Here is a 16,675-nt window from a genome sequence, read left to right as displayed (position 1 = left end):
GATCTCCGAAAGTTGAAATCCTTCATAAGGGAGGAAGAGCTTTAACAAGATCTTGTGACTCAGGTCACTGACGTCTGGGTGAGTTTCTAAGGAATCCGTGAAATCGGTCTCGGTTGCATCTATCATTTAAATGTGCAATGTGTGCTCGACCACATTTTGCCTGTTTATTCATATATACCTCGTTAATTCTGAATGTTAAATTATAAGACGTATATTGTAAATTGTTTTACTTTTCTGACTATTGCATAATAAAGTTTATTTAAAACTGTGGAATCTTGTGGTTTTATTTTTAGTGAGTAACTGGGATTTTAAACTTTGTGCCTCCATAAAGAATTATTTAGTGCACAATAAGGTGGTCTACTGGCAAAGTAGCAGCCAATAATGAAAGCTATTTATTCCATATGATGACTCTTCAGTAGTTGTGCGTGTGCTTTACAATGTTGGAGTAAAATGACAGAATTACTTTGTCAAAGTTTGTTTTTAAATTTTCAGTTAAATACATTTAATATAATGTTGCAATAAAGAATTTTTGTCGTTGTTGCAAACAATAATCGCTTCAAAATAGAGAACAATCCAGTGGCATAAAGGGAAAATGACATGTAGTGACCAAAAGTACTTTAACACAACTGGTTAACAGTTACATTCAATCCCACTCCGTTTGGCTCCCATTTTACCACTTTTGACGATTGCACCATTTTACCTTTGCATGTCTATTATCTATTCAACATTAAAAGGTCTTAGTTTAGGGGTGAAACGTCTTAAGTGCATCACTCTTGGGCATGCTCTGGGAATGCATATAGCAAAACTGCACACTCTCCATCTGTGTTTGCCCAGTTTTGAGAGAGACATTCCCAGTTCTCACCAGGGAGTGAGACATTAGGATTCTTATCCCCTCACTCCTCTATCACCTGTTAACTACTAATTTAACGTAAAGATTGAGAGGTGTGCAATAAATTTATAATTAAAAATACATCTTTACCTTAGAACCAATGTCCTATTTAATGATTTCTATCATCTGATAACGGGCATATCCACATTTAGAATCATCATGCACATATTATGGAGGCATTAAAAATATGAACACCTGCAAGGTACAAACAGCATTAATGCCCAGGACCAAGAAATTAATCAAGGGTCTTTAGTTGGTGTAGAAATTAGTTTGTGATATTAGCATGTAAACACTTAATTTTAATGATTCTTAGGCTGCTTTTTAGAAATAAATTTCAAGTACCCAATTCTTCCCACCCCCCAATTAAGGGGCAATTTAGCGTGGCAAATCCACTGACTCTGCACATCTTTGGGTCGTGGGGGTGAGACCCACGCAGACACGGGGAGAATATGCAAACTCCACACGGACAGTGACCCGGGGCTGGGATCGAACCTGGGACCTCAGCGCCGTGAGGCAGCAGTGCTAACCAGTGCACCACAGTGCCGCCCCCGGCTGCTATCTTAACAGAGATGTCAACCTGTTTAAAACAAACCAATTAATTAAATTAGCAGACTGGAGAGTGCCCTGCTGGTGCATTAAGTGATTGTTTGCTAGTATCACAGACAATTTCTAATCCGGATATATTGTCATTAAATTTGGTGATTCTCTCCCTCCCGGTTGTCCAATTATTCCCTCCCTTCCCATAGATGTCAAGCATGCATGGAATTCTATATCACTAGCACCAACTATACTCTGGTATCTGAACCTCATTTGTGAACCTAAATGGGGAGCATCAGGCTATTTAACTGTGAGGCGCATCACAACCTCACTTGACCCTCCCCTCACTAAAAGTCCACATATTTACAAATTCTGCCAAATAATTGGATAATGACCAGAAGGCTGTTTTTCTTTTCCTTTGCTCGCCAAATGGCACTATAAAGTTACCTCGACTCAGACTGGGGTTCAAATCTCGTTATCTTTCCTGGATTGTACAGGAATTCCCGGTATTGGGCCTTCCTTCTCCAATTTCTTAACAGTTCCAGATATTAAGAAGAGTACTCAATCCTATTAATTGCTGATATATTTATAAATTAGTGGAATATCAGCTTTATTCACTTGCTCCAGGTCCTAGTGTTTGTAGATGGTGAAAATAACAAAAAGGTTAATTTAACACAATAGAAAAAGTAGTGTGGATTTGAAACTGATTTACTGCACGCCCTCACAGGTAATCATTATGTTGGTTATGTTACCGCCATGTTTACCATTCTGCTGACCTTGCAGAATAATGTACTGGACATCAATCCTGGTGGGTGTCAGTAAATATGAGATGGATTTTTGTGTTTTACCCCTCCAGTTTTCTCCTTTCCTCTCCTGAAAGCATCCACCTCTTGCTGGGTCAGTTCCACATGTGCTGGCTGCCCTCGCCTCATCCAGCACAACATTTATCACTTCTAAGCCTAGAATGCAAGCACTGACCTTGTTGGGAGGGGGACACAAAAAGAGACGAGTTGGAAATCATAGTCAAGCCTGATCCTGTTGTTGCCCAGCACCAACACAACATGCACACAATAACTAGCAGCAGTCACTGGATAGCAATCAGGAGTGGAAGCCCTAGCTGATTTTTTTCCTCTTTCCTTCCCCACACCCGGGCAGTGAGATTTCCAGCTCCTCTACCTCGTCTCAGCTGAGATCAGCTAACTCAGCACAAACTCAAACTCACGCCTCAGATTCACACCCCGGACTCTCCTTGTCTGTATGGCTCAGTTTCACACTGTGCAGTTCACTTATCCACACTGAACCATCAAGAGAAGTTTCTTTGAGATGGATCTCAAAATCCATTTAATCTTGATTGCTCTGGACAGCTTACGATACAAAAGGCAGGCCACAAGCAGCTACACTGAAACTCCGATGGATCTACCAAGTTGCTGCCAAACAGCTGAGAAATAGTTCAGTGCCCTAAACAATCTCAGAGCACCAGGTCCGTGCTGTGAAAGGCACCCACTGGGTGCAATTTGGTCAGATTTGGCTAATCCAGACATTTGCAAATGCACCCCAATGAACACTGAAAAATCCTGACCTGCGGCCGCAGGAATGGCAGAAATAATGCGCAAACAGCAAGTTTAAGATTTTGGTACACTGAGCTGGCTACTAAACTCACTTTACATTCACAACCTTAACCTAAACCACATTTATAAAATAAATTTCAGCAATTTTCTTACATAAAATATCTCCCCCCCGGTTGTATCTTTTACAATCATGCTTTCATTGATTACTGTCTCAGGCATTCTGTTCAACAAAGATTCAATTCTATGATGCTCAAGTTGTACCATTTCTAACACGCATTACCAATAAGCCACAGGTCAAACAGTTTAACACCTGCGACTTGCTGACAGGATACAATATCCCAAAGTCCTCCATATCCCTCAGTGTGTGTTTAAATGGAGCCAAGAGATGGCAGTTCATATAGGAGTATGGGAAGGGGTATGATACATCACAAGCTGATATCAATATGACAGATCAACATTCTCAGTATTAAAGGGATGAGGAAATAATTTGGAATCTTGTTCCTTTAAGAGCACAGCCTTACAATGCAGTTACATTGGTCTTTTTGGCCAATTTTCTATCCCTTTCCAATTAAGAGTATCGCCATTTTAAAGCTGCTACCCAAGAATGACTCAGCATAATTTGAAAAATAAAGTTCAAAAATACGCTATAGTACTTTTTAGCCAAGACGACCAGAGGGATTACACAAGGTGGCCTGCCTCGTAAAAGGGACAAGTTTCACATTATTCTGGTATCATCCCCACAAATTCTTATACAAATAGAAAATTAACAATTTACTATGGTTGTAAGTAATTAGCAATATTCTCAAGGCTAATTGCTGCATCACATCTGTCTTCTATGTTTTACCTTACTAGCACCCAACGTGAATTTAAAAAAAAACATCATGGTTGTGTTTGTATTTTTGATGCTATCCAAAGTTCTCCTGAAAAAATAGACTTTCCAAAATGTTTGTTCTTGGTTCCATTCAATTCCGTTGCACATTTACCAGTTCATACGAGATAAATTTTCGGAGCCTCTCCAGGTACTGACTGTACAGTTCAATGTCATTGTGACCGGCTCCCTCCACCCACAGTGGCTCCACTGCCTTCATGCAGCGCTCGTATAACGCCAGGCCATGGGAGAAATCAATCACCTCATCCTCAGTGCCATGGATGATCAACACAGGAGATGTGATTTTGGAGATTTTATCAATGCTGTAAAATACAAGAAGAAAATGAATAGTCACAGCACCAAAATAAAAGACATCTTACTTCATTCAGTGTGAATAACAATGGATCAATTCAGGCCGGCAAATTTTATTTGAAGCTTTTTTATTGAAAGGAATGAATTTTTCCAATTTTGTCTCTTTCACTTACGGTTCTTGCTGGATTTCATGGATCTTGCCCAAATTTACTCTTCATCTAGTTAAACATTGTATATGCGATAGTTCAGAGAACTGTGCATTTTGCCTGGTGCTGTGCTGGCCCATGTGGATGGGTGGGCAAGTATTAGCACATGCTGCACGGATACCCTCCAGATGCCAACCATGATTTTGACCCATAGATGACCATTATAAGAGACAAATATCTGAGCCTCTGCCAGTTACCCAGGTAGAAGCCAGAATGTAAACAATGAGAAGTAAAACACGCCCTTTTTCAACATAATTTTCAACATCAGATACTTAAAAGGTTAGTAGTAGGCAAGCCAAATGCAGGGAAAACCGCTGTGTACTCGAGTCCAAATTATCTGCAGGAGAAATAGGGTGGGGTAGGAGTAAAAAAATGTTCAGTATTTTAGTGCGTCTGCTTTCTTTATATGTATGCATTCTGATGACATTTAACAGCAAGGTAAGCTCATGTCTCTAATATCTGTACAGCACCTCACCCAAAAGAGCACAGTGCTAATGCATCAAATAGGTTATTCTTCGAACAGCAAACTTTCTTTCCCTGCATAATGAATTTGTTTGCCAGCAAAACATTTGTTTTGGGCGATTTTCTCATTCCTCCCAATGTTTCTGCTCAAACCAGTTGGATTGTGCCAGTAAAGAGCGCAGCAGCTGCAAACTCATTCTTAGGTGAGAGCAGTGGGACTCCAGCAAACACCTACAGGCCACGTTATTCACATGGAGCAAGTCACATATCCACAATCCAACCATGTACTCGAGACATTCTGAGTGCTAACACTGGCACTATAGACCGGCAGAAGGTAAATACATTGAGACATCTCAGGCACAGCCTCCATGTTGCGACGTAAATGGCCACGAGTAATCTGAGGGCTATAACATTGCTCAAAGGTGTCAATGTGGTCACACACATGGTCGAGACTCTGCATTCATATCAATCCAGCCACTACAAAAAAGTGCAATGCATTTACTACAGGAGTATTCTGATTGAAAGACAGAGAGAGAGAGAGAGGGTCATTCACACTGATAAACAAGAGATCAGGGATCTGATGAGGTCAGTGTAGACTGGCTGTTGTAGCTGGTGTTGTGAGGTCAGTGTAGACTGGCTGTTGTAGCTGGTGTTGTGAGGTCAGTGTAGACCGTCTGTTGTAGCTGGTGGTGTTGAGGTCAGTGTAGACTGGCTGTTGTAGCTGGTGTTGTGAGGTCAGTGTAGACTGGCTGTTGTAGCTGGTGTTGTGAGGTCAGTGTAGACTGGCTGTTGTAGCTGGTGTTGTGAGGTCAGTGTAGACTGGCTGTTGTAGCTGGTGGTGTTGAGGTCAGTGTAGACTGGCTGTTGTAGCTGGTGTTGTGAGGTCAGTGTAGACTGGCTGTTGTAGCTGGTGTTGTGAGGTCAGTGTAGACTGGCTGTTGTAGCTGGTGTTGAGGTCAGTGTAGACTGGCTGTTGTAGCTGGTGTTGAGGTCAGTGTGGACTGGCTGTTGTAGCTGGTGTTGAGGTCAGTGTGGACTGGCTGTTGTAGCTGGTGTTGTGAGGTCAGTGTAGACTGGCTGTTGTAGCTGGTGTTGAGGTCAGTGTGGACTGTCTGTTGTAGCTGGTGTTGAGGTTAGTGTGGACTGTCTGTTGTAGCTGGTGTTGTAAGGTCAGTGTAGACTGGCTGTTGTAGCTGGTGTTGTGAGGTCAGTGTAGACTGGCTGTTGTAGCTGGTGTTGAGGTCAGTGTGGACTGTCTGTTGTAGCTGGTGTTGAGGTTAGTGTGGACTGTCTGTTGTAGCTGGTGTTGAGGTCAGTGTGGACTGTCTGTTGTAGCTGGTGTTGAGGTTAGTGTGGACTGGCTGTTGTAGCTGGTGTTGAGGTCAGTGTGGACTGTCTGTTGTAGCTGGTGTTGAGGTTAGTGTGGACTGTCTGTTGTAGCTGGTGTTGTAAGGTCAGTGTAGACTGGCTGTTGTAGCTGGTGTTGTGAGGTCAGTGTAGACTGGCTGTTGTAGCTGGTGTTGAGGTCAGTGTGGACTGGCTGTTGTAGCTGGTGTTGTGAGGTCAGTGTAGACTGGCTGTTGTAGCTGGTGTTGAGGTCAGTGTGGACTGGCTGTTGTAGCTGGTGTTGAGGTCAGTGTGGACTGGCTGTTGTAGCTGGTGTTGTGAGGTCAGTGTAGACTGGCTGTTGTAGCTGGTGTTGAGGTCAGTGTGGACTGTCTGTTGTAGCTGGTGTTGAGGTCAGTGTGGACTGTCTGTTGTAGCTGGTGTTGAGGTTAGTGTGGACTGTCTGTTGTAGCTGGTGTTGTAAGGTCAGTGTAGACTGGCTGTTGTAGCTGGTGTTGTGAGGTCAGTGTAGACTGGCTGTTGTAGCTGGTGTTGAGGTCAGTGTGGACTGTCTGTTGTAGCTGGTGTTGAGGTTAGTGTGGACTGTCTGTTGTAGCTGGTGTTGTAAGGTCAGTGTAGACTGGCTGTTGTAGCTGGTGTTGAGGTTAGTGTGGACTGTCTGTTGTAGCTGGTGTTGTAAGGTCAGTGTAGACTGGCTGTTGTAGCTGGTGTTGTGAGGCAGCTCCAAAGAAACCATTTGCATACAAGCTCAACCCAGCGGCCCATTCGCAGCGATAGGCGGAGATGTCCCAGTCAAGGCCCAATATTGTGCCTGGTCTCGGGAAGATGGGAAAGTTATGAGACTGGGTTTCTGCTGAAACAAAGGCAGCAGAGACTGATTTCCCAGGCACGCCAAACCAACTACAGGCTCAATTTTATGGATAATGAATCCTCCAGCTCACTGATGTAGCCACCTGGGTTGGCCACTTCCCAACTTAAAATGGAGAACCGCAAAGACTAAAAGGAAATTCAGCCAACACAGGCAAAAACGAGCATGTGCAGAAATCATGTGTATTGAAACTTACAAAAACCAGACAGCACTGAAACCAGCAGCCATCTGCATACTAATGAGCGATTCCCAGGCACAATAGATACACTTCAGGCGAATAAGGCCAAGCCAGACTCCTCGGCGCCTGCAGGAGCCAAGACAAAGGAAGGCCAACGGACACTCGGGGGCCGCCCAGCGATCAAGGAACAACTCCAGTATTGGAGAAATCGATCCAAGTGATCAGAATGCAGTCCAATAATTTGGAACCAGGCACGGGGTCCACCCCGAAGGGCGGGAGGCCCCTGGGGACTATAAAGTAAAGCCCCCCCAAGTTCAAATCGTCCTTGGCAGGGTCACTGAGCAATGCGAATTAACCCTTGACAGTGACCTACCCAGCTGCCGCACCGACCAAGTAAGTCTCCAGTCAACGCTCGCTACGAGATAGGCACTCCTAGCTTCAAGTCCATACCAGCTTTTGAATCCTGCAGACTCAGGGCCTGAACGAAAGACCATTTGTTCCCCTGACCTGGTGGGCCAGTTCGAAGCTAAGTATAGGCCTTTTAATGTTAGAGAATAGTCTAGAAAGTAGAGTTTATGCATGAGTAGCGATTTACTGTGTATAATAAATGTGTTTTGATTTGAATCTTACTAATTGGTGTATTGAGTTATTGATCATTACTTAAACTTGAACCTCGTGGCGGTATCATAAAGATACCTAGCGACTCGAGAGCGAAAATTATAAAACAGAGCAAATGGAACCAACAAAAGTTAGCAACATATTACTGGCGACATCCTGACGGGACCCGACTTAGAAGTGGCTTAACCACTCCGGGAGAACCCAAAAATTTGAATTGGAAATCCAATTGGGAACAGAAAAACCACAAGTGTTCAAGCAGTTCTGATCAATCCTCATAATTCAGAAGTGTGTTAATGCATATGTAACTAACAGGGCTATAAGGTAAAAGTGATAGATTTTTGTTGCGACAAACTGTCGGGAGTTTGTATTCCGGAAAATAGCGAAAGCCGTACCCGCAATTACAGCACCGCCATAGTACCCCGCGTTCGAAATTTTAAGAGAGTATTTAGAGAGGAAAGATGGCAATGCGACGCCTCATGAACCCTGAAGAATTTGTGGTCGCAGCGGTCAGCAGCAGAGTAGGACAGTGTCCCGTTTGGGAAGAGGAAATCAGAAAGTACCTCAAAGGGAAAGGATGGCCCCTTTGGAGCGAATTCTGTGACAATGAGGAAACAGGACCCGGGAGTATAGGACATACTTGGTGGGAGAACCGATCATCAATTCATAAGAAAAGCTTGGGAAAAGCTCGCAAGCCGATTGCAATCGTGTCCTGTCTGACACAGAGGAGGTCGCTCAGACGCTCCGTAAAGAGATAGGAGTACATCAAATGAGCAAGGTCGATGTAAGTGAGGTTGAGAAAGAAAACGTAGAATTAAGAAGGAAGTTAGCAGCAAAGGATGGAGAGGTGGATGATGCCAAGTGGGCACACCAGTCTTGTCTGGCGCACCTAAGCAGCTTCCAGACACAGTACGAAAAGGCCTATCAGGACATGCAACATGCAATCTTGGTAAGAGAGGAAACAGAGAAACTGGTAGAGGCATTGCAAAGGCAGTGTAGCGACCTGAAAGCAGCATTACGAGCAGTCCATGCGACCACTACGGAGCAGAGACAAAGCTCACTAGATCATGCGAAGTGCAGGAAGCAGATTGCAGAACTGCAGTCTTTGCTTTCAGTTCAGAATGGATTCCAGAGCACCTTTGGATCCCAGGTAGATACAGAAGATGGCCCGGATTGGGAAGAATTAAATGAGACCACGCATAGGTATGTTCAGGGAACATGCGCGCAAGGAAAGCCCCAGAAGAGAAAAGCGCCCCAACCCCCCACATTGCAGATAGTTCAGGCACCAATGAATCCAGTAACCACCCACCGCACAGTCACATCGGACGGAGATACAGAATTTCTTTATACCACCCCCTTAACCGTGACCCAATTACGGGACAAATGCGTGAAAATCACACTGTTCCTCCCCACCTCAGACCCCCACCACTTCTTTGCTAGAGTAAAGCAGCAGGCGACCATGTACGTCCTGGATGAGCGTGAGCGCGTGAAGCTCACAGTTTTGAGTTTAGACCCTTCGGTCGTAGCAGCCCTTCCCGACCCACAGAATGTAGGAGGAGGTACCCTTACAGAGATGCACACAGCGATCCTAGACGCGATCGGCTACAACAGACGTGACCCAGTAGAAGGCCTGAATAAGTGCAGGCAGAAAAAGACAGAACACCCCACAGCGTTTGCTGGACGCCTGTGGATTCACTTTACAGCGGTTTCGGCAATTTAGACCGCGCCCATTTGACCCAAGAAGGTATGGCCAAATGGACCCCCACCCTTATCCCCCATGCCACAGAGGCAGGACAAAAAGCCTGTACCAACTATGACCACTCAGAAGAAGCGCATAATGAGAAATGGGTTTTAAAGAGATTGTCCCGCACCTGGGAGCAATCTGTCCAAAACAAACCTGCAGTTAGGAAACCCGAGGAACAGCAGGCAGAAGCAGACATCCAAGCGGTGAAAACGCACCAGAACCCTGCATGGGTGAACGAAGGCAGGAACAGCCCCCCACAAAAGCCACAGGAGTGTTACAACTGTGGACAGTTAGGACACTGCACGAGAATGCAATACCCCACGAAAGCCACAGAGAGCCCAGCAGGCAGGCACTCTGAATAAGAATAGGACAGAGCCCATACATAAGTGTGAACACCCATTCAGACCAGACGGACCTGAACGGAACGGACTGACGGTGTTCGGGCTCCCCCAGTTGGGGCTGCGACACCCTTTGGGATAGGTCCAGCCGATCAGTAGTTGCAGCAAAGATACGGGGACAGCCCATCGAATTTCTCTGGGACACAGGAGGGTCCCGCACCACAATAAATTCCTCCACCATGTTTCAGAAAGACACGTGGCCCACTACAGCCACAATCACCCTCAGCGGCTTCACAAGCCACTGACAGCAGGGACACATCACAGTCCCTGTACCCATTCAAATTGGCAATATAACGACAAAGCACCCCATAGTTTTAGTCGATCTACCCCACACAGCAGAACACATTTTGGGAATTGACTTTATGAACTCCCACCACCTTTCATTTGATCCGGTAAACCAATGTGTTTGGAGAATGGCAAAATCCGCAAGAGCCCCCTCAACGCTCACAATAGGTGAATACGCAAACAAGATTAGCGCAGTCGGCGAATTTTGGTTTGACCCGACCACGATTAGCACAGACAAGCAGGTTAGGGCAGTTCTGCAGAAGCACAGGACAGCATTCGCGACCCACAAACACGACTGTGGCCGGATACTAGCTGGCTTTTAAAGCAGACCAGGGTGGGCCAGCAGCGCGGGTTCATTTCCTTTACCAGCCTCCCCGAACAGTAACTTCATTTGAAGCCTACTTGTGACAAGCAATTTTCATTTCATTTTCATTTGGAGTGTATGATATTGCCCAGGCCACTGGGCACCCGGCTCTTTGAAATAGCCCCATGGAATATTTTACATCCACCTGAGATGGCAGTTTAATGTCTCATCTGAAACACATGCACCATTGACCATCCAACACTTCCTCAGTACTACAATAGAGTGTCAGTTCTGATTGTGTTTGTGCTCAAGTTCTGCAGGAGAACTTTAACCCACGACCTATCAACAAAAAAGCAAGAATGCTGGCAACTGAGCCACTAATTGACACTAAATGCTTCAAACATAAGTTACTTGTTTGTGAATAAAAACTTACAAATCTTGATTTTATGAGTGGGGAAACAATAAATCTTGAAGAGTTAATTTACCAGTGATGTCTCATACTCCATTACAAATTCTGGCCTTAAAAGTAGGCGCGATGTGGAGATGCCGGCGTTGAACTGGGGTGGGCACAGTAAGAAGTCTTACAAACCAGGTTGAAGTCCAACGGGTTTATTTGGAATCACGAGCTTTCGGAGCACAGCTCCTTCATCAGGTGAGTCAACCTGATGAAGGAGTTACGCACCAGAGGCTCGTGATTTTAAATAAACTTTTTGACTAATTTGGTGTTGTAAGACTTCTTACTGAAAAATAGGCTCACTGAATATTGTTACACAATCTATACTTCGTCGTTGGGAACTTCAACTCATAACAAACTTTGAACTTTCCGCGCATGGGCAGATTGGAAACGGGCTGCATGTGCATAGTTTGGCAGTGTAAACTCTTCGGGCACCAATGCGCTGGTGCACAGAAGAAAAATGGCATGAAAAGTAAAGTCAGGTGACCAGGAGCAGAGCTCCATAGCCAGCAGGTCTCCCAGGGAGAGGCCCCAGATATCTCCCAGGTATATGACCAACAGATCCCAGTTAAGGATAAAAAGAGGAACAGAAAAAGGTTGTGGGTAGCAGTCTCTTAAGTGAAGAGGGCTCAGGATACAAAATGATCAGGGGGTTGGATAGGGTGGACAGTGAGAGCCTTCTCCCGCGGATGGATATGGCTGGCACGAGGGGACATAACTTTAAACTGAGGGGTAATAGATATAGGACAGAGGTCAGAGGTAGGTTCTTTACGCAAAGAGTAGTGAGGCCGTGGAATGCCCTACCTGCTACAGTAGTGAACTCGCCAACATTGAGGGCATTTAAAAGTTTATTGGATAAACATATGGATGATAATGGCATAGTGTAGGTTAGATGGCTTTTGTTTCGGTGCAACATCGTGGGCCGAAGGGCCTGTACTGCGCTGTATTGTTCTATGTTCTATGTTCTATGACTGGTTCCGTTCAAATCACAGGACCTGACCCTAGACCCCAAAAGCAATATGGATTTCCCTAAGAGGCAGAGGGAGAAATCGCAAAAGTTATCGACAGCTTATTAGAGCAGGGCGTACTCAGATCAGTCGCCTCCACTAATAATGCCCAATTTGGCCAGTGAGAAAGCCCGATGGATCATGGCGACTGACCATCGATTACCGGGAACTCAACAAAGTCACCCCCGCAGTAGACCCCACGGTAGCCTCAAGTCCCGAGGCCATGCTCGAACAGGGACTCAACTCTCAGGGATTCTGGTCCATTCCATTGGCAAAAACGTGCCAGTACAAATTTGCCTTCACTTTTAAAAGTCAGCAGTACACGTGGACATGCCTTCCACAGGGATTCCACAACTCCCCCTCCATTTTCCACCGACAGCTGGCAAATGGATTATCAAAACTTTCTCGCCCCGAATATCTGGTCCAGGATGTAGACGACCTATTACTGCTGACAGACACCAAGGCAGAGCACATCAAGCTTATGTCCGAACTCCTGGAACGCCTACATTCAATTGGATGCAAAGTAACCCCCAAAAAGGCCCAGATTTTGGAAAACTGTATATTTGGGTACGATTATCACACGTGGTAAACGCGAGATCGAGCACAAAAGAATTGACTCGATTGCCAAATTGCCCCTTCCCCAGAATGTTTCAGCCCTCCAGTCGTTTTTAGGACTGGTTGGTTACTGCCGAAGCCACATTGACGGTTTCGCCAGCAAGGCAGCGCCCCTCTCGGAACTCCTAAAGAAAGGAGCCCCTTGGGAATGGCTTCCGCAGCATACGGATGCTGTGGATGCTTTGAAAAGAGCCCTCATTGTCCCCCCGCACTACAAGTTCCAGACCCGCTTTCCCCCTACGCTATAGAGATTGCTAGCACCGACCGCACCCTTTCGGCCGTGCTCCTCCAGGAACGGCCCGAACAATTAAGCTTACGCCTCCAGACTTTTAGATCCTGTGGAGCAGGGATTTTCGGCCTGTGAAAGGCACCTGCTCGCAGTTTTCTGGGCAGTTCAGTATTTTTCCCACATAACCGGACTAAACCCCATCACAATCCTCACGGAACACCCCCCCCCACCCAACTTCTACTCGACGGACGCCTTAAGGACGGTACAGTTAGCCAAATTAGAGCAGCTCGATGGACCCTTCTTTTGCAGGGACCGGGACATCACCGTTAAAAGGACCAAGACCCACACCTTCTTAGCTGATAACCTTCAGTACCCAGGCACCCCCCCCTCCCCCCCCCAAATGTGAAATCATCTCACTGCACCACAACACAGGCCCCTTTATTGCGAAAACACCCCCCAGAAAGATAGGTAGTTCACCCCAGAGCCCCCAACACACAGACACGTGCGCAACTTTAAGGATATATGTGGATGGTTCTTCCACTGTATGAGAAGGGAAGCGCATTACAGGATGCGGCATATATGTCGAGGACGCGCAGGGACGCACCCTAGAAGAGATCTCCTTAAAGCTACCAGGCCACTTAGGCGCGCAGGCGGCAGAACTAGCAGCCGTTGCGTATAATTATAGATCACCCAGATTCCTTCCCCAGCCCGGCAGACATATACTCGGACAGCCTCTATGTTTGCAACAGCCTTACAGAATTCCTACCCTTGTTGAAAGCGAGGGGATTTGTTTCCGCAGACAGGAAACCTCTCCCTTCAGCCCCATTGCTCCGCCTCATTTTAGAGAAAGCACAGGACAGGACCTTTGGTATTGTTAAAGTTCGCAGTCACCACCGTTCCTTCCCCCCAGGAAATGTAAAGGCCGATGCACTGGCCAAAGCAGGTTCCAGGCATGGATATTTTTGGACACCTCCCGAAAGCGCACCAGTGAATACAGTTCCGGTCTCGCAGACTAATATCGAGGATTTAGTGCAGGCCCAGAAGCAGGATAGCAGTCTCAGGGAGATTTTGAAAGGACAATTTACAGCACCCTATGGTAGGTTTAAAAATGCACTGACCACACATGACGGTGTAGTGTTAAAAGACACCCTTTATATGGTTCCTGAACAGGACAGCAATCAACTTATTTGTTTGTTCCATGACAGTCATGGACATCAGGGAATTGATCCCACTACAGCCCACCTCAGGCAGCTCTGTTGGTGGCCGTATTTAAAAGAAGACGTAATGCACTATGTTGAGAATTGCCTTATCTGTGCCCAGAACAATCTGGACAGATACGCAAAGAAAGCTCAACTTAGCCACACCCGCCCCGTTAATGGCCCCTGGACTAATCTCTAGATTGATTTTATAGGTCCATTGCCCCCTTGCAGGAATGGTTACAAGTACGTATTAGTCACACTTTTACGAAATGGGTAGAGGCATTCCCATCCAGAACGAACACGGCAAAGACTACCGCAAAGATCTTAACCCACGACATCTTTACGAGATGGGGAGTCCCCTACAGCATTGAATCCGACCAAGGTTCCCATTTTACGGGACGTGTCATGAAGAACGTCCTCACGATATTTGGCATTACCCAAAAATTCCATATCGCATACCACCCCCAGTCAAGTGGTATTGTGGAGCGCATGAATCGGACCCTAAAAGCAACCCTCAGAAAAATGGTCCAACAAAACAACTCCACTTGGGATTCAGTCCTCCCTTTTACGCTGATGCTTTTGAGAAATATTGTCTCAACATCCACAGGTTACACCCCACACACTCTCATGACCGGACGCCCCATGAAAGGCACAGAATTTTTATTAGGATTGGACTTGACCAGCCCCGAAGTGACGGCCCTCACACACGAGAACGCAGTCAAACAGTTATTGGAAAATGTGAAAACGGCTCAGCTAGCAGCCGCAGTAAGAATAGGCACAAGAAAGAAACAGAGCAAGGTCTGTTTCGACAAGACAGTGCATGCGACTGAGTTTGAGGTAGGACAGCAGGTCATGCTCTCAATTTACAACCCCAGCACATTCCTGTCACTGAAGTATTCGGGTCCGTACTCCATTGCAAAGTAAGCCCCTCAGTGTATAAAATTAAGTACCCCAACGGAAAGACTGCGTGGTTCCATATTAACCAGCTTAAGGCATATGGCCCACAGTCCAATCATGCACACCATGTCATGCTCTATGCAGCAGATCACACCCCGCCCACACCCAACGTATCCTTACCCTCCCCCAACACGCCCACCACATCCACGGACTCGCCCTAGACTCCACCCCCGACCTCTAGACTCCGCCCCGGAATGCCCACAGAAAGCAGCAGCAGCGACTGTGACATGGACAATAGCCACAGCACGTCTCCCTACTATCCCCATGCAACAGGACCTATCAGCCCTTATACATTCGAGAGTATGGCATCCGGGAGAAGATGACGACTTTGAGTCTGACTCCCAAAGCGAGAACCCCTTTGCGACCCTGTTCGCAACTGATAACTGAGGTGTCCAGATGATGTTTTAAAAAGGAACCGCTTGGGAGAAACGGTGTCCTTTCTGATGGAACCTGCAGCATGTTGTTTAATGTTGTTTGTTACTGTTATTGTTATGTGTTGTATGAAGATCGGAATTTTTTCCCCCACGGCCCCATGCCTCATTTGTTGGCCGAAACCTATGAAAACTTGCCAGCACGTTCATCGGCAGAAACCGGAGAGCTTGCCAGACCCCCGTTCATAACTGCCCTTTCTGGTTCGAAGGTAGAACCAATACGGCAACTCCCCACGATGACTACATTTTTGCACGATCTTGCCGGTTGCTCAGGCAGTGGATAAACTGCATTGGTCTCCGCCCTGCCTGAGGACCCCCCCTCTGGTCAACCACGCTCGGGTAGAGCGCATACGGCATTGATCACCATCCTACCCGGGGATTCCATCCAACTCTTACCCGTCGCGGCCCATACACACCTCATTTCGGCACTTTTGGTTCCAAAAGTTGTGTTTTGTTTTCGGGCAACCCTTAGGTTGCCATCCCTATGCTATTTACATCCTCAAACATTTGGATGGTAAATCGCACAGCCTGCGAGACGGCTCGCACTGTTTCAGTATTTTTAAGTGTGTCTTGTCCTGAATATTCGGTTTAAAAAAAAAGAGGGAGTCACACATGGTGACAAATTATAAAGGGAGAATTGGCACTAAAGGGCAGACATACTAACAGACGAGATATTAACCAAGACAGTAACAGACACAATGCTTGATCCATAAAACCCCAGACGCTCCAGGAAAATATACAAAACGGAAAGGAAGAGACAAAAAGAGAACGAAGAAGAACAATGAGGACACCCTCCCGGTTGATCACCACCATTATAATGTGCATTCAGTTGCGCGCGAACCCCCTGACCCCAACCCCGCCGGCCGTTAATGATTCACTTCCCCATAGCACCCAGAGCCCGTAACAGGCAACACCACACCATCATGGTACTGCCTTTCCTACGTAGTCGAATCCCTATTAGTGTTGGCGATACTCTGCAGCATCGTGCAAACTATCCGCATGAGGAAATGGCGAAGGAGAGCCTACCGCGCTCGCACCCCGGTATACAGGATAAGATCCCCTATTTTCGGTTATCACCTGGACACCGAACCCCTTGATCTACAATAAAGGCCATTTGTGTTACATCTGTTGTAAATAAAGAAATGTGCATATTGTACACCCCTGTGCTCGACTGCCGAGTCAGAGGAAAAATGTGAATGCTG

At 46.2% G+C, this 16,675-nt stretch overlaps 1 protein-coding gene across 1 annotated transcript in view; it reads right to left on the bottom strand.

Moving 5' to 3' along the window:
* Nucleotides 1-473: 473 nt before the first annotated feature.
* Nucleotides 474-16,675, bottom strand: part of LOC140394887 (alpha/beta hydrolase domain-containing protein 17B-like) — a 99,709-nt gene continuing 83,507 nt past the window's right edge. Inside the window, exon 4 of the mRNA XM_072482045.1 lies at nucleotides 474-4,185. Within this exon, the coding sequence (XP_072338146.1) occupies nucleotides 3,957-4,185 (229 nt within the window). The 3' untranslated portion in view covers nucleotides 474-3,956. The remainder of the gene's footprint in view (nucleotides 4,186-16,675) is intronic.

Source organism: Scyliorhinus torazame, chromosome 18 (assembly GCF_047496885.1).
Source record: "Scyliorhinus torazame isolate Kashiwa2021f chromosome 18, sScyTor2.1, whole genome shotgun sequence".
In the NCBI taxonomy this organism is placed as follows: domain Eukaryota; kingdom Metazoa; phylum Chordata; class Chondrichthyes; order Carcharhiniformes; family Scyliorhinidae; genus Scyliorhinus; species Scyliorhinus torazame.
Note: the sequence above shows the minus strand (reverse complement) of the source record. Positions and strands in the feature narration are given on the sequence as shown.